Genomic DNA, 25,228 nt, shown 5'->3' on the forward strand with positions numbered 1-25,228 from the left:
TTATCTTGGGGATACGAACATTTCTAGCCTGTCACATACACTTTGTCTTGCTAGAACACAGGGTCTCTTAGGGTTTTTAGGTCCACATGGGTAAAAAATCAGTATTTTAGTAAAAGATTATAAATTTAGTTTGAGACACTATTAAAAGTTGCATCAAAATTAATGAAAATTTATTTTCCACAAATGTCCACCTAGGGCATATTTATTTTCTGCAGATACTGAGAAAACGTTCGCATTTGCTAAGTTTTGTCGGAAGCTGAAGAATACACTTTCATAATATTAGCTTGTATGCTTGAACTACATTACTTTGTTTTGATTTTCCTATGGTTTTTTTTAAAACCCATTCACAGCATGATTCACAGCCAGCTGAACATGAGCCAGCAGTGTGCCCAGGTGGCCAAGAAGGCCAACAGCATCCTGGCTTGTATCAGGAATAATGTGGCCAGCAGGAGCAGGGAGGTGATTGTCCCCCTGTACTCGGCGCTGGTGAGGCCGCACCTGGAATACTGTGTCCAGTTTTGGGCCCCTCAGTACAAGAAAGACATTGAGGTGCTGGAGCGTGTTCAGAGAAGGGCAATGAAGCTGGAGAAGGGTCTGGAGCACAGGCCTTATGAGGAGCGGCTGAGGGAACTGGGGTTGTTTAGCCTGGAGAAAAGGAGGCTGAGGGGAGGCCCTATCGCTCTCTACAACTACCTGAAAGGAGGTTGTAGTGAGGTGGGTGTTGGTCTCTTCTCCCCAGTAGTTAGTGATAGGATGAGAGGAAATGGGCTCAAGCTGCGCCAGGGGAGGTTTAGGTTGGAAATTAGGAAAAATTTCTTTACAGAAAGGGTGGTCAAGCATTGGAAGAGGCTGCCCAGAGAGGTGGTGGAGTCACCATCCCTGGAAGTGTTCAAAAAACGGGTAGACGTGGCACTTTGGGACATGGTTTAGTCCACTCTGCCCTGGATTGGTTTAGTGTGGACTTGGTAATGTAGTTTAATGGTTGGACTGGATGATCTTAAAGGTCTTTTCCAACCTAAACGCTTCTATGTTTCTATGATGTTACATGTTATTTTGTTATTTCTGCTGTGCTGCAGTACCTTAGAGTTAGGAGACTGTTTTGTTTTTTGTTTGGTTTTTTTTTTTTCCTCATGGCCTTTATTTTTATATTCAAATTCCATTTCATTGGTAATCATTGTATAACCAATGACTATCTAAGAGTGAAGTATTACTCCACAGTTTAGGGCCTAAACAGCTGTTTCAAATGATAGACAAAAATGAAAAATGAACAAAGGAGAATGATGTGACAATAAAACTAAGGAGATTTTAAAAGTCTGGGTTTTGCTAATAAGCCTGTTGAAATATTCCCTGAAGGAAGAGGCTAGCTGAGTGTACTAGCAAGGCCAATGGAGGAGCTAGAAACTTCTAAAGTGAGACAGACTGGGCTGAAGGACATTAATTTTTTTTTTTCCCTTTCTCTATATTTGTCTGAAAATTCCAGAAAGCAACATGCTTTTTTCCCATGCTTGAATTTTTTTTTTCCCCTGCTCAGTTTGCTTCTTATGACCTATTCAACACTGCTGTTTCTCTCATTAAACTTTATAACCTTGTAGTTTAGTAAAACTACTTCATGTAGTTTAGTAGCTGTAGCATGTGCGAGATGTGGCCTAATAATTTTAAGTATTAAGTCTGATGTGGAAAATATCCTTAATTTGAATAACTGTTACTTCATTTGTGCTTATACAATTTCCAAGAAGAAATGCAGGGCATTTTGAAATAGTGTATGTCCAGCTTTTAATAGGATAGATTTAGGTATTTACTGGAAACAGAACCACCAACCTTGTATTTTAGTAACTGCAGTTTCTTAGTCCATGTAACCTGTTGACTTGACACCAATACCATCAGTAGGTGTTACAGAGTTTTTGTGTGACTGCTCTTTCTGTGCTGCTTCTGAGTCATTTGGTTTATTAATAAAGTGTGATATCTTCAAGATATACCAGAGTCTGTTCATGCAGGAAGATTGATAAATGACAGCAGTGAGCTATGTCATACTGGAAATAACTCCACAGTAGACATTCACTTGCAAATATTTTGATTTCAGAATAATTTTAAATTATATGTGTGTGACTTTCAAAAAAGACTGTTTTCTTGATTTAACATGTGATGTGTTTAATGTAAACCTTAAAACATTCATTTATTAAAAGGCCTTATATTAAGGGCTGTCCTTGCTGTCTGAATTAAAAAATTGATATCAACTTGCTTATTCAAAGTAGAAAAGTTTAGTAGAAATAAAGTAGATTATATATAAAGGAGAAAGTTCTAAGGAAGTCATTCTGCTGAGTAAGTGGGGGTTGGTTTTTTTTTTTTTTAATGGGCTTAAACAGCTTATGCAGCAATTCTCTAATGGTGTGCAGATAATTTGTATGGCTTAGGCTGTTATTTCACTCTTATAACTTGCTTTAACTTGTAACTGTATTACAAGTGGCTTTTATTCATCAGCAACTGGAGCATTAGACCTCATTAGGCTTCTTAATGAGGAAGAAATAGGCATGTTTGAGTACAGCATCTAACTGTTGCATAGCTTTTCACGGGTCATTTGCCTGAGAGCACTTCTTTTATTTCCTTTCATCTTTGGGTGAATAAAAATCTGGTGTCTTGTGTGCTGGCTTGTAGTTTTGGCTAAATCTCCGGATGGTTTCTGTAGAATTTTTTTGTTTTGACCTTTCATTAGACCCCTAGGGAAGAATGCTCGAATGTCCATCTCTGGTGTCCCTCTGCCCTCTCAGCAGGGGAAACTGCAGCACAGATCCGCCAAACATGTAGTTCCTGCAGCAAATAAACTTCTTTGAAAGATGCATGTGAGCGGATCATCAGACATAGGTTGTGTGCAAAAGATAAGATTAAACATTGTATCTTCAGTAAAAATTATTTAAGACTGAGGATGAAATCTGAGGAAAGTTGGTCAAGCCAATATGCGTAAGCCATTGTTCATCCGTGACAAGATAGGTTGGGCTAGCACAGAAAGATATGTGGGCCAAAGAATATGTCATTAGGTTGCATCCAGGTAGACAACATGTTCCCTTTGAATGTAGCAGCAGGGACTCTTGAGGGAGCTTGATATCCTGCTTTGAAAGCAAGCAAGATGACTGGGGTTTAAAAAAAACCCCAAAAAACAAACCACCAAACAAGCAACTTCAAAGCCTTATATGATCTTGAGGAATGGGAAGAAGACTTCTATGGTGGAGAAGCTGCGTGGGTGGTGCTTTCAAAACTAGAGTTTAGACTGAGTGAACACACAGGAAGGAGTTGACCTCTCTGCTCTTTCTTCCTGATTAATACTTCCTTCCACCTGCTTTAGGAACAGCCTGGAATGCTCATTTGAATCATCTACAGATGCAGGTATCCTATTCTGGCATGAAATTAAATGCAATTAAGGTAAAGCTGGGAGCCAACTGCTAACTCTTGCAATGTTCTTGTTTCTTAGAACTCTACATTGTGAAGTCTGAGACAGGTTTGTATTTCAGTTTAGAGGCAAACCAAGATGCACTCTTCAGCCCGAGGACAGAGGTGAATTAACAATCTCCTCAAGGAGCAAATTGCTCCTGGAAAAAGACTTGTACGATTGGTGTTACACAGTGGGAAGAATCCTACCTCAGGCTTCCTTGGCACAGAGCCGCTTCCGTTTGAGAGATCTTCAGAATTGGGGTTTTGACTCACTTTTTGTCTTCGGTTTGGTGTCTGTGCTGTCCTGTTAGTTTCTGGTACTTGTAAGGTACTGTCCAGGTAGGAAAAAAAACATCTTTAGTCCAATACTGTTCTCACAGTCAGTCTGCTTGTACATTCTTTGCCTCTGTGTTCAACAGCCAGACCAGTCATCCCCAGGGTACTCAGGCCCTTGAGCAAGAGGATAGGGATAGGGACCAGAATGGAGCCCTCATAGTCCAGGAGGAAGCAGTTAATGACCTGCTATGCCACCTGGACGCTCACAAGTCTATGGGGCCGGATGGGATCCACCCGAGAGTACTGAGGGAGCTGGCGGAGGAGCTTGCCAAGCCACTTTCCATCATCTATCAACAGTCCTGATTAACAGGGGAGGTCCCTGATGACTGGAGGCTTGCCAACGTGACGCCCATCTACAAGAAGGGCCGGAAGGAGGACCCGGGGAACTACAGGCCTGTCAGCCTGACCTCGGTGCCGGGGAAGATTATGGAGAGGTTCATCTTGAGCGAACTCCACAGGCAAGTACAGGTCAACCAGGGGATCAGACCCAGCCAGCATGGGTTCACGAAAGGCAAGTCCTGCTTGACCAACCTGATCTCCTTCTATGACCTGGTGACCCGCCTGGTAGATGATGGAAAGGCTGTGGATGTCATCTACCTCGACTTTAGCAAAGCTTTTGACACCGTCTCGCATAATATCCTCCTCGGGAAGCTGGCAGCTCACGGCTTAGACAGGCATACTCTTCGCTGGGTAAAGAACTGGTTGGGTGGCCGAGCCCAGAGAGTAGTGATAAATGGTGTTAAGTCCAGTTGGCGGCCGGTCACGAGCGGTGTTCCCCAGGGCTCTATTTTAGGGCCAGCCTTGTTCAATATCTTTATCAATGATCTGGATGAGGGGATCGAGTGCACCCTCAGTAAGTTTGCAGACGACACCAAATTGGGTGGGAGTGTCGATCTGCTGGAGGGTAGGATGGCCCTGCAGAGGGACCTGGACAGGCTGGATCGATGGGCTGTGGCCAACTGTATGAGGTTCAACAAGGCCAAGTGCCGGGTCCTGCACTTCGGTCACAACAACCCCATGCAACGCTACAGGCTTGGGGAGGAGTGGCTGGAAAGCTGCCTGGCCGAAAAGGACCTGGGGGTGTTAGTAGATAGCCGGCTGAACATGAGCCAGCAGTGTGCCCAGGTGGCCAAGAAGGCCAACAGCATCCTGGCCTGTATCAGGAATGGTGTGGCCAGCAGGAGCAGGGAGGTGATTGTCCCCCTGTACTCGGCGCTGGTGAGGCCGCACCTGGAATACTGTGTCCAGTTTTGGGCCCCTCAATACAAGAAAGACATTGAGGTGCTGTAGCGTGTTCAGAGGCGGGCAACGAAGCTGGTGAAGGGTCTGGAGAACAAGTCTTATGAGGAGCGGCTGAGGGAACTGGGGTTGTTTAGCCTGGAAAAGAGGAGGCTGAGGGGAGACCTTATCGCTCTCTACAACTACCTGAAAGGAGGTTGTAGTGAGGTGGGTGTTGGTCTCTTCTCCCAAGTAGCTAGCGATAGGACAAGAGGAAATGGGCTTAAGCTGCGCCAGGGGAGGTTTAGACTGGAAATTAGGAAAAATTTCTTTACGGAAAGGGTGGTCAGGCATTGGAACAGGCTGCCCAGAGAGGTGGTGGAGTCATCATCCCTGGAGGCGTTTAAAAAACGGGTAGATGTGGCACTTCGGGATATGGTTTAGTCTGGTCTACCCTTGATTAGTCTAGAGTGGGCTTGGTAGTGTAGTTTAATGGTTGGACTGGATGATCTTAAAGGTCTTTTCCAACCTAGATGATTCTATGATTCTATGATTCTATGTCCTGACTATAAGGAGGCGTGTCAGAATGACAGTTAAATCCTTTAGCAGAAGTGCGGTTTTAATCTTGAAGTCTCCTATCCTGACTAACTTCTACTGATAATTTTTCTTTTCCCCTCCCCCCCTCTTTTTTTCTTTCCCCTGGGACCATAAGGAAGTCAGGTTTTCCCTGAAAACAGAAAGATATCTACTAAGATGGTGTATGAAATGAATCAGTCACCAGTGAGTCAAGGAAGTGCACCTTAAGTTGGTACTTCATAGATAACAGTATGCAAAAGTGTGGCATGGACAAGACTTAAGTTAATCTATATTTTGCTTAGCTCCGCTGTGATTTTAAACTCATTTTAGTTTGTATTTGTCACAGAGTAAGTGTGTCCAGACCAAGGTACTGTATCTTATCTGACAGATAGTAATGTCTAGCTGAGGGATATTAATGAGATATGCTATGTTGGTATTAACAACTTTAGCCAAACTCTTATTCCATGAAATAAAGAGCTTTTAAAAAATGCATTGTACAGAAACATTACGGACCTAATAAAGGCACTGACTGCAAGAATCCTTTAACTTCATGCTGCCACGAAAACAGGCAGATAAATTTTTTATTCCAGCTTCTTGAGTAGTAATACAGACCTCTATGGTGCTGTTATCTTTTTTTTCATTAATGCAAGCTACTTATGATAGAGATCTCTTCTATGTGGTGTCTCAGCATCTTTGTCCTGTCCAGGCTACTTGAATCTCTCCCTAAAAATAATGTTTTGAGAGTAATTTTAACTGTAATCCAAAATTTGAGATTTATATAATTCATTTTAATATAAAGAGTTGCCCCTCCAAAGAGGGATTGTGACTCTAGCTATTCCAGAATGGCTGTAATTCTTACTTTACCAAGGCAAGTCAGTGAAATGGGAATATTTTAGGTATAATGTTGACAACATGAAAAGATACGTAATACATAGCACACTCATATCTGTGTCTTTTCTTTTTTTTTTTTTTCTTTTTCTTTTTTTCTTTTGGTTTTTTTTTGGATGGTTTTCTTGCTAGAGAATGTACTCCCTATTGGTGGGACTGCAAGTTACACATTTGCAGTATTTGCCATAGGAGGAATGAGTCTTCCTAACTCTCTGTCTTGTGACTTTTTGTATTTCATCTGAATGTAATGCATATGGCAGGGAATTGCCAGGTAAATTGCATGCTGTATTCTACCTGCTATCAACTGGCTGAGCCTTCCTCTTGAACTTGTGAATATATTCTTCCAGGGCAAGCCCGTATCTGTTGGTCACTTACGAAACTTGGCAGTATTAAGATATGTAGAGCTGCAACACTGAATCTTCCACTGACATGTGAAATGTTATGCCTTTAATACAGCTGCAAGGCAGGCTGCCAAGTGTGGGAAGGCAGTGCTAGAATGTCTCTTACTAATACAATGAGAGCAAGAAGTACTGGCTTTTAATGGTGCTTGTCATTCTGCTAAAGTGGGTCCATATTTTCATATGAGCTACCCTGTAAAAACCCAACCCAACCCACCAACCAACCAAAAAAGAAAAAACCCCACCAAAACCCCAACAAAACAAAGCATCAAAATCCTTCCAGTCATCTATCCCTCTCAGTTTTGAAAGTTATTTAAGAGATGCTCTGAGTTGCCAGGGAATTTAGAACCACAAAGGAGCAGAGAACAGGGTTTTGTTGTCAAATCCTTCTGTTTTCGCGTATACAGGACATGCAAGCCTGCCACAGTATTACCCCTTCCTCCCCTCCTCCCCACAGTTGCTACAGGTTAAGCAACAGTTCTTTGCCTAGAACAACTAACAGAGACAAGTTTGATAGCTGTAATTACAGCTCATAGATTTAGTGAATGCTGATATTGGACACTCAACAGGGTTTAGTGATCTTGGCGCAGATTTTAAGTGGGACTTGGAGCAAAAGAAATGCTATTAAACCAAACTACTCTGGTTTTAGCCTGTTCGTACAGTGAGACTGGGTATTCATCCTTTCTTCCATCGAAGCTCAGAGGAAGTTCTCATGTGCTGCCTGTTCCCTTGCTGTCACTTACTCTTCATTATACGGTATTGCGCATTAGAAAAGCAAGCTCTTGGAGTGAAAAGTGATTTGAAGGAATAATAGGGTGTACATGGGGAACTTGTCTTTTGGGCAGCAAATTTGCTGGATGAATCACTGAGGTGTGCTGGGAATACTGAGAACATTTTTACCTATGTAATTTTGTAATTACATAGGTGATCCCTTAAGGGTATATGATGCAAGAAGAGTGCCAACTATTTGGCTATTGGAAGTAATACAAAAAGTACTGTTGTTAAAAGCACCATGAGCAGTCCTTCAAGCCCCTGTGTTTGTAAAAAGATGAAATGCATTGTTTCCATAATAATCTGAGTTATTTTGCAGATAGGTCTCTATTTAGCTAGTAATTTTCTGCAATTTTGGGAGCCATGTTGGAAATGCATTTGTACAGTGACGTTCTTTTTATACATGCATTGATTTCCTGGATTCTGTGTTGATCCTTATTCAGGTAACTGCCTGATACAACAAATTGAGTAGGGTTTTTTTTGTTGTTTGTTTTTAAACCATTTAACTGCAAATAAAAAAAAACTACAGGTCATGTAACAAGCTGATAAATTTTCAGCACGTTTTAGTCCTGTTTTTCATCTTTCTCTTTTTGAATCATAATTTGTTATTGGTAATTTTTTTTTAATATGCCTCTTCATTAAAGTAACTTACCTCTTTTGACTATGTGGTGCCTGGGTAAGCAGTATCTCATGGTTTTGGGTTTGGGTTTTTTGTTTGTTTGTTTCTGTTTTGTTTTTTTTTTTTCTTATGTATTTTTTTGTGAATTAAATTATTGAGATAATCACCAAGTCCTCAGCAGAAAATAAATTTTGGAAATGCACATCAATTTAGCAATTAAGGTCTATTTCATGCAGGATATAGCTCTGGAGGTACTCCTTCATGCTTTTGTTGCTGTTAAATAAAAGAACCTCCTCTAATGGTATATGTATGTTAATGAAATGCAAGCTAGAATTTACATTAACCATTCAGTGGGGGAAATAACTTTTGTATCTTTAAACTGATGTTATAAAAATGTTGGCTTGTTGGCTTTCTTTTTGTCCTTCATCATGTTTTGAGAAGAATAGGGAGAATGATGGGGAAAGAAAATCACATTTATACTGAATTAAAGTAATCCAGATGCATTCAAGAGAAGTACCTGACCAGGATAAAACAGTGTTGCAGTTTGAAAGTAGAATGCTTTGTTAAATTAACCAGGAGGAATACTATTTAAAGTGCATAACATTTTTAAGTCTTTATTAGCATGAGTGTTTGCAAAGTGCCTTGTGCATAATAAGGTTGTGCATTCTGGTTGCAGTTAAGTATAATTGCAGTCCATCTCAATGAAACAAATTCCTGTTTGGCAGCTGCATCCTCAAGTAATGGTATAATTTAGTCTAAGCTGTTCTGTACTTCCGTTTTCTGAAAACAAAAGGAGCTGGTGCAAAATAAAAGTGAAGTGTAACTAAATGTTCTTGAACTATTGTCTACCTTGATTTACACAGGAAGAGCTGTTTTTGTAAATTTGACTAAACTGCTAGTTTCTTTCTTAACTCTTGAAGAAGCTTTATAGAGTGTTGTTTTCTAGAGTTTGGTGTCTATATATTAGAGAGACTGCTTAAAAAGTAAACGCATTGAACTTGTTTTTCCCAGAGAAAAAGACAGAAGCATAGTAAATCATTGTTGTGTTGACTAATAGTTAGTTTTATTATTTCTTTCAGTCCACTCATTGGAAATGTGCTTGCATTGTGGATGGGGTGGGCAAGCTCTTGGTCAGACTCAATTTCACAATTGCAGTAAGCTGAAATAATAATATCTTATGCAGGTGTGAGATCAGAGAGAAGGGGAAGAGAAAGGGTTATTAATATCTTATGTTAGGTCTGAAGGGTAAGAAATGTGTGCCTGAAGTTGTACCTTCTTAAAAATACTAGCAATAAAAGAGGATATATGTGCTTCTCCACAACTTGATCTGCTTTCTACAGATTAAGGTGACTTTCTCTTCTATTAGAGAATAGATAAAAATTAATGTCAAGTTAAATTTAGGATGTCAGTTATATTGAAGTGAGATAATTAACTGTCCAAAGAAGTGGAGCAGAGTTGAGAATTGAATGAAGGTGGTGGCTTAGTTTCCACAGCTGTCTGTTTGCTCTAGTGGACAAGGAGTCTAAAATAGGGATGTGCTTCTCTGGGGAGTTGAATTTTCTTTCAGATGTATTTTTGTTTGGTAAGTACAGCCACTGGGGTTTGTGCACTTGGAGGTTGCAATTCGTTAGTGTTAAAAAGAAACAAAGGGAAAACCAAAATACCCCTCTCAAAACCTGGAGAAAACTGCTTATCACAGTTCACTTTTTCCAGGAGGAATTTAGCATACAATCATATGCTACAACTACTGCATGGAGGAGCTAGGTTAGTCAAACCTTCAAAAGGACCAAAAATGTCAGCTAGGTTGCATATGAAATTGCTTTGCACTACCCTAAGGAATTGTACAGAAATGCTCCCAATAAAAATTGCTGCGCTTTTTTCTTTTTTTTTTCCCCCGGTGTGTGTATGCTGAACAGTGTCTGTAAGTAACGATATAGTAGGAGAGTAGATTGGATTACAAAAACAAAGTTTGACTTTGTCAAAGCATGACTTGAGTTTATGTTGCAGTTAAGGACAGGAATGGAAGATACTAGCCACTGAGCACTGTGTAGCCTTGAATCATGAGGCCAAGAGACACTTCTGAAAACAAGACAGGGAAGACACCCGCCAGTGTTTTGTACTGTCAGCAGACAGAAAATCCTATGGAAGCCAGAGGCAGTGAATGATGGCTGGCTGGTCTTCATGGCTGGAGAACTGAGGTTCTGTCAAGTGACTTCACTCAAGACATGTTGTTGTTTGTTGTTGCATTGTCGTCTTGTTTTTTTGGAGGGTGATTGGTGATGGACATCTGCAATGCTGGAGGGTTCTGAGGAGAAAGGAATGAGCTGAGAGCACTAATGTGCAGGACAGAAGTGAGCTAATGGGCTCAAGCAAGGAAAGAGGCTGAGGGAGACTGGTAGTTTACTTGAATAGTTAGGTGTTTAAAAGTTGAAGGTGTAAAGAGGTGTTAAAATTTATTTTATTTTTGAGTTAGTATATTTGTAGAGTGTATAAGATTTTTACTGTGGAGATGATTTGATGTTCAGGTAGGTTTTTAATACGGATTTAGCACTAAGGTTAAAAAGAGCATCCCTACCCTGCTGCCAAAAAAGAGCAACATATCTGTTCGGGGCATTGGTCCTGGAGAATGTACTTGGTTAGTGGCTGGTTGTTGATAGTACCCAAGTAAGTGATATTAATGTGATTTTTTTTTTTTTTTTTTTTTTAAAAAAAAAAAAGGTAACACTTAGGGTTTTATACTTCTAAAGAGGCCCAGCTGTCAGTAAGTGGCTAATTTTTACAATAAAAATATCGAAGCCTTGATTTTATAAGTGCTGTGAAAGACTTGGTCTATTTTACGTGGTCATTTTAGGAATGCACGTTCTCTTTTGTGTTTGACTCATAACCTTAAGACATTAAAATGGATCCACCTTTTTTTTTTCCTTCTTCCCCTTCCAGAGGACTACAACATGCTTAGGGGCTGGCCTTTGTCTGTCATGCATTCCCACCATGACAGATTTAGCAAACTGCAGCTGAGAAGTTAGACTAGTTTGTACTTTCTGCTGCTTGTGCAGAGGAAAAAGCTGCTGTTTTCACTGGATCACTGGCATGTTGATTACTTTGATGCCAAAAAGCATACGGTTTTGCTGCTGGTTTGTGTTTTCAAGCGAAGAATGCAGGCAAGAACAAACAGAAATCCTAAGAAAGAGCTTATTATAGAGTCTCCGCAGCAGTGCAGGGATGCAGGTCCTTGTGAAGTAGAAGTGGAGAGTCCTGTGGTAGTGCTGGTAAGAATTGTTAAAATATATTTGAACTCTCTAAAGACTGTGCGTGTAATGGTTAAATTTTAGTTAAATGTTCTAAGAACTTTCTAAACAATTCAGGTGTATTTCTGTTAAAGGATCTATTTTTCAATTCTTTCAATGCGCATTATTTAGGAATTTAAAGTTCAGAGTAGCTTCCAGTGAGGGAAGAGGGAATGTTTCTGTAAGTGGGGGAAGTAATCAAATAAGAACTTTTTTTTTTTAATATTGCTACACGCTTAGTTCTGTTGGCATTTTAATAGTACAGCAAGAGAACATAATAAGCAAGCTGTAATGAATCCACCAACTCTCTCTAGCTAGGACAATAAACCTTTTCAAATAACAGAGGCAGATTGTTAAACTAATAACTTACATATCAGTAGAAAGAAGTACTTTGATAGTTCTTACTAAAATTCCAATTTTACTTAGTAATATCTCATATTTAATTGCTAAATTAAAGGATGATGGTCTCCTCTTTATTTGTCTGGCTGTGGTGGAAGTTAGTGGGAGCTGTGACCCTCAAATTATGGTGTTCCCCCCTTATTTGAGCTTCACACTACGCATTTAGGAACTGAACTAAAACATTTTGGCTGTGTATATTTTGTAATATACATCTGTAACTTTATGGGAATTGTTACTGTATATAACTGAAAGCGTACATGTGTGTTAGACACATTTTCTTTTCTTTTACACTGTTTTCTTTAGTTTCATTCTATTCAGAGCCGTTGTTAGTAAAAAGTGGTTTTTTTTTTTGTATGGGTGTGTTCTGATTTCTGGTCCAGATTTTCATCAGTACAATATGAGCTAATCTTGTGTGTGCTTTCCTGCCTTTGGAATGTTTAACTTTATTTAGAACTGTTTTTATTCCCCCATGAATACTCAGAGAGGATATTAGTGTTTCTGCAGATACTTAGAGTACTGCAGTTGATCAGCAAGCGTATGTACTTACTTTAAAAAGTATAAAATATTACTGTGTTTACTTATAACCATTTATGAAGTACATCCTTATAACTTGCAAGGCACTACTTAGTTTAATGTTCATGGATTAATACACCTCCAGTGTTTGCCCTCCCTTTTTTCATTTTCAGATGAAGTGAGCGCATTCAAAACAAAGGTCAATATTTCAAGGGAAGAACATTTAGGTTCCACATAGGTCACATAAAAAATGTCTTTGCTGTCCTTCTAGTTGCTATTTTGGTCTTAATCCGTTACATATATACGCTTCTCTATGTATGGCATATAATTATAGATGGTGTAATATCCCTTTTTCCTCCTGCTTTTGTCTAGTTTATTGAGGAAAACTAGATGCAGTGGTGCAAGGACACTTTGCATTAAGTGTACTGCTGGTCACAAAGCAAAAAGTAGGGTGCTATGTTTCATTTAATACCGACATCTGGGTCCGTTTTTATTTCGTTGGTTTGTAATGTTGTAGTAGATTTTTACTGCCACAGTGAAAGTAGGTATTTTCTCACTGGTATAGGGTGCAGTAAGACAGTAAGAAAGACTGATAACATTGCCAGTTGGCGTAACAAAATGTAAACAGCAGAACTTCTTGTTTTCTGGATTAGAAACCTTAGAATTGTATTAGATAGCAATCCTCAAAAGCATTTGGAACAGGAGGCTTCTGGTTTGCTCTAGTAATACTTCTCATTGACTTGCCTAAAACATTCTTTCAAGTGTGGATGTGTTCCTTTTGTATGGGTAATTATGATGTGATTTACCTAGCACTTGAGTTTTTTGGGGTATTCTTTATAAAGATGAGACGGAATCAGCTGTCAGGGACTTCAAGGAACAACAAGTTTTCTTGTGATATTCATTTAATTCTTTTAAATGTAGTTCACAGAAAGTTTGCTAGAGTATTGAGGGAACCGAGCATTTTTAACTGTAAGCATCACATCTACTATTGAAACAATGTTATTTGAGCACTGTGCCTGAATTAACTTTTTCTGGGTAAGTTCACAAAAGCAGTCATCTGCTGTTTTCAGTGCCAGTACATTAGTACATGTGGTCTCTTGTTTTCCTGTGATTTGAATTAGATTGTGTCATAACTTTGCTTTTGAGGTTAACAAGCAAGAAGAGCCCATGGAAAAAGCATTTAGATTTTCTGGGTGGTGCCTCAAAACCTTGCTTGGGATGAACTGCTGTGGTACTAGCTATTGTAGAAGTTACCAGATGAGTACACGTGGTGTCCAGTTGCATTTTGATAGTCAGAAGTAGTAACTGCTTATCAAATCAGATGATGTTTCTGGGAAGTTGGAACTTCTGGAGGCCATCCTTCAGCTTGGAAACACACAGGCAATGTAAAATGTAAGACACCTGAGCTCCTCTGTCCAACAGAGCCCTGACCAAGTCTGATTCTAAGTGTTAGAAGTTTTTGTGCTGATAAGAGAACTCGATAGGACACAGCATGCTTACTTTGCATCTGAAGGTAAAGTAAATCACAGAGGAGACTAGAAATTAAACAACTGGAATTGCATCCACATTAACAACCTGAGGTAAATACTGACAATACAGAAGGTCTTATCAAAACGTTTGAGCTCTGAAAAGTGGTTTTGTGTTTAAATGGACCTTGACCATCAATGAAATACTTCTTATAAATAAAAGCACAACGCTTTGTAATTTAGACTGTGTTCATTGAGTTTTGGAAACTCCCATTTCTCTTCTGTTTCAGCCTTCTGAAGACTTGGGTGAATAATAGAACAAGAGTTTTCAGGCTTTCAGGTTAAACTGAAAAAAAAAGGAAAACTTAATTATTGTTTTTTAAAGAAACACTATGCAAAAAAGCCTGTATAACTCTACTCTTTGTATGCCTCGCTCCATGTCTGTAGCCCCGGTAAGTGCTTATGGTCTTTATGTAAGCATGAGAACAGGTGACTTAATGCATTTCATTCTTTTAAGTCCTAGAGACTTAAAAGTTTTGAATTTGTCAATGAAAACATATTGTTGCTTAAATATATGTATAGTGGTAGGTTTTTACATAAACCTATAGCAGCTTATTCCCTCCCACTGCCCCAAAGTTTACATCACAAAGTTAACCATACCTAAGAAAGGGGATAATGAGTAATGTAATATTTAAGAATAAGCTCTAGGATACATATAATTTTCTGAATGGATTTTTAAGTTGACTAAAAACTAACACTATGTGGGCAATTTGTTTTGAGTTTATTGTGTTCGTGGGACAATAAGATACAGGGACCTGTTACCCATGTTTAGTATTAAATAGTCGTCTTTTTTGTCCAAAGTGGCTCGCCTCAGGCTAATGTCGAGTAATATGTAACACTATATATTCATCAGTTCATATGCTGTGTTGCCTGCTGGTGGTTGTAGCTCCATTCTAGTCTTTCTGGGGACTTGTTAATTTGCAGGTGTATGTGCTAAATATGTTTTTATAAGGTAAATGATATTTTGTAGTATGAGGCTAATAATAACCAGTGTGCTTAACCTGACCATCCTTTGTTTTGTGAGAAGACAAGAGGAAGATAACATTTGTCTCAATTTAAACATATAAGAAAAAATATACTGTATTATTTTTTCTGTAATATATAATGTAGGCAATCATTGAACTCCTAACTTAAAATTCCTTTTATCTGATGGCTTTTGACACTGTTTGTCCAAATATATAAAACATAATCTGACAGATTAAAATGGTTACTGTGTGGGTGTCATGACTGCAGTTTTGAAATGCTGCTTGCTTCTGGTAAGTTTCCATGCCTATAAGCACTGGCAAAACCCAAAGTGGTATGGCAGATACTTTGCTGTTTTATCTTCCTACAAATATGGCATTGGCTAGCTCAAGTGCTGGACCCCATGAAGCCCTATGCTCTTAGCATTTTCTTAGATTATGGAAATAAAAATGTTGCTTGTTGCAGATTAATAGGAAAAGTTAAGCCTTGTTTGAAAGACTGACTTTTAGTGCCTGTAAGCTTGATTTTGCAGTTTTGACTGAGCTGAGTTTTATCTGTGTCAGCTGGTCCATAAATCATATTCAACAGTGCTGTACCTACCAAGCGTCTTTTCTTTTATATTACAGGAAATAATAGACCGGAAAATCTTTTTTTTTTTTTTTTTTTGAAGAAGAAGAGCTTGAGAGAGAATCTGCTTCCGTGTGGTGTTGAAGGTTTGGCTAAATGCCAACGTCAGTGTGCTGTTTATTGTTTTCTTTTTTCATGTCTGGTTCAAACTGATAAAACATCCTCTTCCTTTTGAATCTGAGAAATTACTAAGAAAGAAATGAGTAACACTTTGGACAAACCCGGGGAAGCAAATTCTTCATGAATTTTTACAGAAATGATATTTCTGCAAATCAAGTACTATACTGATTGAATAGGAAGATGGTGTGGTTTTCTGGTACCACTAACTACCTCTGTGTTCCATTAACTTAGAGGAGAGATGTATATTCAGGGCCTCAGCTCCAGAGAGCTTTAGATTCTTTAAAAGCTTCTAATGAGGGAGGATTCTTTTTTTAATCTTGTGTTTACAGCAAGTCAGCAAAATGTTAGCCAAGCTCATTGTCTTTTTAAGATTCTTTTTTATCAATTTTATGGTCGTAGCAGACCCATTTTGTGATTATAGGTCGAGACGTGTTTGCAATGAATTGGATGCTTTCTGAAGCTGCAGTATATGCATCTTTGGTTTTTGAATTAGCTGTGATAGAGAAGTGATTTTTGTGTGTGTGTGTGCCCATGAACTAATTTTAGTTACACTGTTTTTAAAAGTAACTCTTTTCCTCTATTTTTGCTGGTAAAATGGGAGAAGCCAGAGCTAGCTTTCTTCCAGTCTTCACCTGTTGCCTTCCCAAGAGAATTAACAGGAGGATGGATGTAGCTTTTCAGCAGCAGGGAGAAAAGGATGAAAATGCTGGTTATGTGCAGCACCGCATAAAAATCCATTACCCATTTGAGGTGACGGCTTTCGCTTGCTACCAGTTAGTGGAATTGGTGCTATGATCTATCTGCTTGCTAGTTCAGACAGTAGATGTCCTGATATGTGAATCTTCTGACTGTATTGGCTGTGTATATGTTTGTTCTTTCCTTTAAAAGGCTTCCCAAATTGTATTTTAAGTATATTAAAATATGTGGCCTGGGTTAATTTTTTTAAGGACATTTTAAAAATTGAGCTGCACTGAAGCTGAGTAACAGAATTAAAAAACGCTTTGGCAATAGCTTTTCATAAGGACAGAGTTTCATGTTCTGTTTAGTAATCTGAATCTCTTCTGCTTCTGAAAGGGTCCCATCAGCTCCCATCTATTGGCACAGGTGGTCATGCAGCCATCTGATCAGGATTTCAGAGAGCCAATCTGGCTGAAAGCTCGCTGTTTGGGAGGAACCCTCTAAAGCCAGATTACTCCTAATCTGTCTCAAAATACAAGTGTTCAGTTGCTGGTACTAGTGTGAGAAGGCTCAGGAACATGCTGTGAGAGAGAGAGGGTGCTTCTAGTGTCAGCCCTCCTTTCAGTTAATTTAAGCCAATTGTGAAGCCAAATCTTTATCGAACATAAGAGACTGACTGTATACACAACTCAAATGGTCTTTCTCCCCTACGCATTTCTTAGACCTGGTTTAGTTTGGTGTATTTATTTTGTTTGTCTGAAAGGTCCATCATCCTGTACCACACTCAAATCAACCTGTCACTGTAGCACATTGCATATCATTTCTCATGACAAACTCTTCAGAAGGAATGGCCACGTGGTAAAGGCCAGCTTGACCAAACAGACTGACTTGGCCATAGCACTGTAGTAGTCTCTAAACCTTTTTTTAACATAAGAATATACTGCACAAGAGCTCAAGCTCAGTGATTAACAGGTGAGCATCTTGCTTGCCTGGGTAGGTAGGTAGAGACCTGTTACTTACACTGAAAGTGGGAGAAAGATGAGCAAAGGGTGTCTTGCTTTCTGAATGATAAGTGTTGTCTTGTTGTCATTTAAAGAGCAGTAATGTCTGAGGGGCTCTTCATGCTCTGTGTTATCCTTATCTTGTGCACTTAAGGAAGCAAATTTATACTGGCAGTTATTGCCTTGGTAAAGAGTTGGAGATGGTAGGTGAAGTTGCTGGAATTTCTTTGGAATCACAACTTGTTATGACAATCTGACACAGTGGGGCTGTTCAACCTGAAATTTTGTGAAGGGGTAATTTGGTAGAGCCTGCATCTAGGAAATACGTCAAATAGTTGAGTGAAGAAGGTTCATCTGGCCACCTGAGTACTAAGGAAGCTTGGAACATACCATTTCAGTAGTTTGGGATTCATTGCAGCAGTCTGAATATTCAAAGGCAGACTTAAAGTTTTCTTGCAACCAAAATATTTTGTGTAATTAGTACATTAGAGAAAATGTAACCTTTTCTTATGCTGTGTTTACATGCTTCTTTTATACTTCTCTGAGCTAAGTCAAAATGGCGCAACCACTGCAGCTACAGATGCGTGCATGAACATAAGCTTAAGCCTTTTCTCATGGACACTGGTGTTCGTTCTTGGCTTTGTGATAAGCCATGCTTGTGAATGAGAGAAGATGTAGCAGCAGCTGTGGTTCAGGTGCTGAGCTCTCAAAATATGTTGGGGTACAATATACAGCGAACTGAACAGCTGTTTGCCATCTCCTCTGAGGGGAAAGATGGCAAGTTCAGCACGTATTGGCCTGTGCTGAGCACGTTGTTAGATAGCTGATGATGTACTTTTAGTAAATCCTTCCAGTGTGATTGTAAATGGTAGCTATTTTTGTTGACAAAGCTACATTTTGTTCATCATTTTTGGGTAGATTTGGTAGCTTTTGCTTTTTTGCCCTTTTCAGCTGTTATGCACTGTTATGTTCTTGCATTTTTCCTAACATTAAAACTACCATATGGTAGATATGAGGGAATCCTAAGTAACTTTTGAGTAGCCTGTGAACTAAGCCTGAAAACTTTGGTAACCTTCTCTGACTGAAGCTTTCCTAGTTCCTTCAGAGATGAATTTATTTGATTCATTTTTAGATGAAGGAAAGACCTGTATGGTTTCTCAGGAATATTATTGATATACTAATGAGTAGAATAGAATATAGACTAGACCATTTCAGTTGGACGGGACCTACAATGATGACCTAGTCCAACTGCCTGACCAATTCAGGGCTGACCAAAAGTTAAAGCACGTTGTTAAGGGCATTGTCCAAATGCCTCCTAAACACTGACAGGCTTGGGGCACTGACCACCTCTAGGAAGCCTGTTCCAGTGTTTGACCACCCTCTCGGTGAAGAAGTGCTTCCTAATGTCCAGTCTAAACCTCCCCGGCGCAGCTTTGAACCATTCCCACATGCCCTGTCACTGGATCCCAGGGAGAAGAGCTCAGCACCTCCCTCTCCACTTCCCCTCCTCAGGGAGCTGTAGAGAGCAATGAGGTTGCCCCTCAGCCTCCTTCTCTCCAAACTAGACAAGCCTATGAGGTCCTCATCTGCTCCTCACAGGACATGCCTTCCACCCCTTCACCAGCTTTGGTGCCCTCTTCTGGACACATTCAAGGCCCTTCACATTCTTCTTAAATTGTGGGGCCCAGAACTGCACGCAGTGCTCCAGGTGAGGCTGCACCAATGCTGAATATGGCGGGATAATCGCCTCTTTTGACCGGCTGCTTATGCTGTGTTTGTAGCGCCCCAGATGTGGTTTGCCCTGTCAGCCAGGGCACACTGCTGACTCATTGAGCCTGCAGTTGACCAGCACCCCCAGATCCCTTTCTGCGGGGCTGCTCTCCAGCCACTCCTCTGCCGATTTATACTTGTGCCTGGTGTTCGTCTGTCCCAGGTGCAGAATCCGGCATTTGGACTTGTTAAATTTCATCCCATAAATCATAGCCCAATGCTCCAACCTACCTAGATGCCTCTGCAAGGGCTCCGGTCACTCAAGAGTCAACAGCACCTTCCCAGTTTGGTACCATCAGCAAACTTGCTAATGGTGCATTCAACTCCTGCATCCAGATCACTGATAAATGTATTGAACAGAACTGGCCCCAGAATTGAGCCCTGAGGAACACCACTGGTGACTGGTTGCCAGCCAGATGTAGCCCCATTCACTACAACCCTTGGAGTTCTGTTAGACATAAAGATATTTATTCTGGAATTTGAAAGGTTATTAACATAAGTTATGCAAATGTATGTATAAATATCATCTTGTCTGATCAGCTATAATGATGGCATAAACTAGCCTTGCTGCTATTCTTATGTTTAATGTACCTTACTTTGAAACTAGTACCACTGATCTTAATAAAGTATCAATTGGAAAGTCTCTTGTAATTGCCACTTGTTAAAAAAAAAAAAAGTGATTTTATGTCTGATACTGTGATAGACAATTTTAGTCGCAGAAATTGCAAGCTAGATTATAATTCCAGCTTTACTAGTTTGCATGCTCTGAGGCACTGCTGCCACACTGAGAGCTCTCTAAACCTGCTTTTCCATCTGACCACGTAACAGAATGCTTGGCAGGGTGAAGGTTTTTCTATGATTGTGCACAGCCAGCTGTAATGCCTTGACAGCAGTGTAGGGTTTAAATGTTGAATCAATGCATAGTAATTGATGAAAGCTACTCATGCAATTAAGAGGAAGCAAATGACCTATGGGAATTTTGAAAAAAACTATGGAGAAGGAGGAATGTCAGTTAGCCTACCCCTACTGTGGTTTACTACTGAATAAAAACAAAGTTCAATCTTAGCTTTGAATTAAGATTGTTTTAATCCCTGCTAAACCCAGACCAGAGCTTTCCGGGTAGTATCAAGCAAAGGTAACCGCTGATATAACAGACTAGTAATTTCTTTATAATTTTTTTTGCAGTGAAAACACATACCTGATTATTCTGATAAGCTCTGACTTAGTGTGTTTTGTGAAACAGTTCTGTTTCTTCCTTGTGAGGCGAATAGCATGCTTGTCTCTAATCATCAGTTGCACTTATGGTATACTGTGACATAAAGTCTGCATTTTGAATACTGTAAGTTTTCGATGTAGATGAAATCTTATTCTGCCAACTTTTTAAAGAGTAACTTCTTAAAATGAGTCAACAATTGTAATTTTTCCTCAATATATCTGAATTTATTTTCCTTTTATTTCCCCCCCCTCCCCAGGCAAAACCGAAACTCATAGAACCAATAGAGTATGAAAATGTCATCGTTCAGAGGAAAACGCAGATTTTGAATGATGCTTTACGTGAGATGCTGCTGTTCCCTTATGATGACTTTCAGGTAATTTAATCCTTCCCCCATTTGGTTTTTTTGGGCTTTTTTTGTTTGGGTTTTTATTTTTTTTAAAAAGACAGATTTTTAGCAGTGGTAGTCATGAGATGATAACTTCCCATTTCTTTGTTTTTTAACTCTAGCTACCAAAAAAAAAAAATCTGCCATGAGTCCCTTTACACTGCTCGACTTATTCTGTCAGGTTACAGGAGAAGAAATAGCACAATTTCTTCATCTGTTCAGATTATAAGGTCTACTTCTGCAACTCAGCAACTTTACTGCCTTTTGAAGTAGGTGATCAGTCATTTTTAGATATTCCCCCCCCTTTCTGAGGTAGGAAACCATGTGATGTTCAAAAAAAAGCATCTGCTTTTTGTCATGCTTTAATTCTTAAATTGATTGGGTTTTGGGTTTGTTTTTTTTTCCCCCCTCCTTAACTGTGAAGGGCATGAAGCTGTTCAAATGAAAGCTGTTACTCTCAGCTGTGTGTTACCAGCCAAAATTGGGTTTTGGCAAAATATTCCCTGCATAACAGGGCTCTGACTTGATTAAGCCAGACTTTACCAAGATTTGTGATCATCTTTATATATTTCTATAAAATAACAATATTTATTAAATAAATAATTTATTTAAATACACTTTTTTGAATCTTGTTTTAGATCCAGTTAGGATAACCACCAAACATCTGAGGGACTGGAGTTGGTGTAAATAGTGAGGAAGGTCTCTTTCACACATGCCCATACCTGCAGTCAAAATGTCTGCCTATATTTGAAAAGTATGCAGGCATCTGAACTGTCTGTAGATTAACTACTTCTGGGGATTGTATCATAGTTGAATACCTTAGAATTGTTCTGCAAAAACCTACCTGAAAAGTTGAGCACTTCATTCAGCCAAGCAGTTGAAGCTAAGTTTATGTTTATCATGGGGAAAGTTGGTGATGAGTTGGTGTATTTCTACAGAAGGGGATATAAAGTCCCATAAATTACACGTTAAGTTTTTTACAAGTTCTCTCTTGTGTATTATTTACCTGAGTGCACCTGGACTCTGCTTTTAACATAGTCTGTGTGCTTCATTATTACTGATTCTTACACGAATAACTCTACTTGTAGCCTTCCCACTCTGAGCTAAAAGTTTTGGTTTTAGCAAGCTGCAGGTATTTAGAGAGTAGTTTAGGCTTCATGTGTTCTAAGCCACACGTGAAAGTTTTGAAGGACTGCAAGTAAGACTTCTTACAAAATGAAGTTTTACTGCCTATGAACATTATGTAACGATACTAGTGCTGAAATGCTAGACTACTCATGATGATGCCCTACACCAGGTATTGGCTTTGGGACTGAAAAGCATGTGTGGGCTATATCAGCCGGATCCCCTTCCTACAGTGTGGCTCTTCAGTATTGCAGGTCAAGAGGAATCAAGGATACTTCTGCTAAGTGTACTCTTATCTAATTGACTAGTTCAATTACCAGGGCTTGTTCTGGTGAACAGCTCTGAATTATCAATGGAGAAGAAACAAACCTGTCAAGAATATTCTCAGGCATTTTGTTTGAGCAGTCTGGGGGATGTCTGAAGCGTTTAACTGCTGTTTCAAGTGGCCTCTTCTGCAATTCTTAACCTCAGGCCTATATGACTGAAGCTGGTCCATAGTTCTCAGTCTGATCCTTTAAAAAGAATGACTGAATTTTGTTCACAAACTGTAATGTCTTTTGTCATCCTTTGTTTGGATTCTATGGTCAGATTTTCATCAAGGCAGTCATTAAAGTCTGTAACATCAGAGGATTTCCTTCAGGTAGTCACAAGTTTGGAATATAGTCAGATTTCCTGTTTCTTTATCCCTCAGCAGTGTAATATCTGAATACATTTTCTGGGTTTCCCCTATGTGGTCTTTGTCAGAGTCTCATTTTGACTCGATTTATAGGAAGACTGGTTTGTACTATCAAACTTTATTATTATGCTATCAAACTTCTATTTCCTTATAGATTTGCTGGCACGAGCTTACTCCAAATATTTTTATTGTACACATGACTCTCCAGTACTACTTTGATTTATCTAGCTTGTTGTCAACAACACAATGCATTTAAATCTGTCACTCAATGTATTAAGAAAATATTACCCAGTCAGATAACAAAAATATCTTACGTGCTTCTTTATTTTTTTTGCAAATTAAACGTTTTAACCCTGTGCAGTTTTCCATAACCATATTTATGGTTTTGAAACCGTTAGTCTTGACATGGTTGCCAATATCATTTGAAGCTTTTCAATAATGGCATATTTTATGTATTTGCCATTCTGCTTCACATATTTTTTTTTTCATTTCCGTTTTCCTAACCTCTTGCTGTCACACGATACGTGGGCAGCCTTTGGGTAAGTAAGCCTCAGCTCAAATGTTTGGTACTGCCCTCATCCCCCACAAGATTAATTTAAATAGTGAGCTACAGTATTTAAAACTACCTGTATACACACATAAAAGAGTTGATACGTGGAAACTCCTACCATTGTCTAAAAACCTGTTCAAGCCATTTCCTCTTAGAGGATTTAGTTTTTATTTTTACAAAGTTTTTCCACGTGCTTAGGTTAAACTGATTACAATCTAAAAAACACTTGCCTAAAAAGGAAGCCAAGCCCTGATAATTTATAAAGCCTTTAAGAGTAAGGTTATTTTGTTACCAGCATGGCCTTAAAACTAGCACTTAAAACAGCACAGAAAATACCTACTTTTCAGGACTAGATACCACTTCTACAATTTTCGGTAGATTACAGAAGTTACGTAGTGTCAAAAAGGCAGATTGATAACACTATTGAATTTGTACTAAAGTTGAAATTATTTTGGGAGAAATTGGAGACAAATGTTTGTGCATAATTTGGATAACTTTTTTTCAGGTAATGCAGATAGATAACTGAAATGTAATTTAATAAGTGTATTTTTCATATATCTAGTAACAATACTTGCAGGAATTCAAAGGCAAGATTTTTGTAACAAATGTTTTAATGTCTTGTTCTGTAGTCATGGTCAGTGCCACATTCAGTTTGTAACTCTTACCACCTCAGAGAAGCTAAATATTTAAGAACTGATATGAATTGTTAGTCCGTATCAGAAAAGAAAGCTTGCACAGCAGCTCACTTCTTTGGAGCACATGTAGCTTGCTTTTCTTTCTTTTTCCTGATGAAAGTTATTTGCCTACTGAGGGAAAGGAAAAAAACCAGTAAGTCACCTTTTTCTGTTCAGCTGCGACTGTTCTCCAAACATGCTGTCAGAAGCAGCTCTAAGCTCAAACTGCTACCAAAAAAGTATTTGAGCAAGGATGGAACAGAAAATGCTCTGCTCTGGGAAAACTCGTAAAGATTGAAGGATTATTATTCAGCCAACTGATCTAGTTTCCAGATTTCCACTCAAATGCATTTGCCATCATCCTAAACTTGGTTAGCTGAGGTTATGAGTCCTGTTTTCTCTCCTTTTACGTATGTTTGGTAGCAGCTCATTTACTTTTCAGAAAAGCATGATTTTTATCCTGCTTTGTGCTGATCTTCAAATCCAGATAAGTAGGCTTGTAATTTTTTTCTTCCTTTTGAGTTTCTGCATTTTCCTTGATGCCATCATATCCAAACAATAGCAAGATTTGCTTTTCTCTAGTTTCCAGAAGAGCTCTTTATCAGCAACTTTCTCTTCACATATTGGGTCATTTTTTAATTTACCATTTCAAGATTGTTTCTTGATTGTTGCTTTTCACAAGCTCAAGTTCTGACTTTTCTGCACTGAATTCACTAATCAGGTTATTCCCTAACTTGTTCTCATCACATTTATAGGGGCAGTCGTGTTTGAAGATCCTTTTTACTGTTAACATCACTGAATTGGCTTTCATTCTTAGTAACTGGGCTGTCTAAACTTTCAGTACTTCGTGCTTTGTAGTCTGTTCATTTCTAGCTGCTTTTTTTGTCATTATTTTGTTTTCATTATGGTCCCCATATAATGTGTTTGTTTAAGAAGATAGAACCACTTTCCCACCACCCACTGGAGCATGTCCATCTCCTATGAATATTCTTGCTACTCTCAGTTACAATGCTGTCAGTCTTTCAAGGCTGTACCTCTTCTGGATTCTTGCTGAGAAGAGTGAGTCTTGTCTTTCATACCCTTGAATTACTATATCCATTGGGTACTCTGGTATCCAATTTTGTGCCTCTTCATGGCGGCTTATAATTATTCCAAGTCATCTGAATTTCAGTAATTTATTCAGTAATGAAATGGCCTCATAACTAAACAGCATTATTCTAAAACAGACTACCTTCATGGATCATGTTAAAATCATATGCTCAATGACTGCAAAATTGGTGGTGTTTACATTAACTGCATAGCAGGTAAATTATTAAAAGAAACCTTAACCCAAAACTGTGCTAGCTTATTGCTACTTTGCAATAAGATGCCTTGCATATAAATGCTTTTGTTTCAAAATACCTAAGTACTACCTCCATTCATATAGGAAGTATTTTTCCAAATACAGGATAAGTTTACTTGTAGCAAATACAATGTGGGTACATTCCTACCC

General features: G+C 39.0%; 1 protein-coding gene across 1 annotated transcript in view; it reads left to right on the top strand.

Moving 5' to 3' along the window:
• Nucleotides 1-25,228, top strand: part of DOCK9 (dedicator of cytokinesis 9) — a 135,957-nt gene that overhangs the window by 21,019 nt on the left and 89,710 nt on the right. The window contains exon 2 of the mRNA XM_075712502.1: nucleotides 20,583-20,699. Within this exon, the coding sequence (XP_075568617.1) occupies nucleotides 20,583-20,699 (117 nt within the window). The remainder of the gene's footprint in view (nucleotides 1-20,582; nucleotides 20,700-25,228) is intronic.

The sequence above is a fragment of the Pelecanus crispus genome, chromosome 1 (assembly GCF_030463565.1).
Source record: "Pelecanus crispus isolate bPelCri1 chromosome 1, bPelCri1.pri, whole genome shotgun sequence".
Lineage (NCBI taxonomy): Eukaryota > Metazoa > Chordata > Aves > Pelecaniformes > Pelecanidae > Pelecanus > Pelecanus crispus.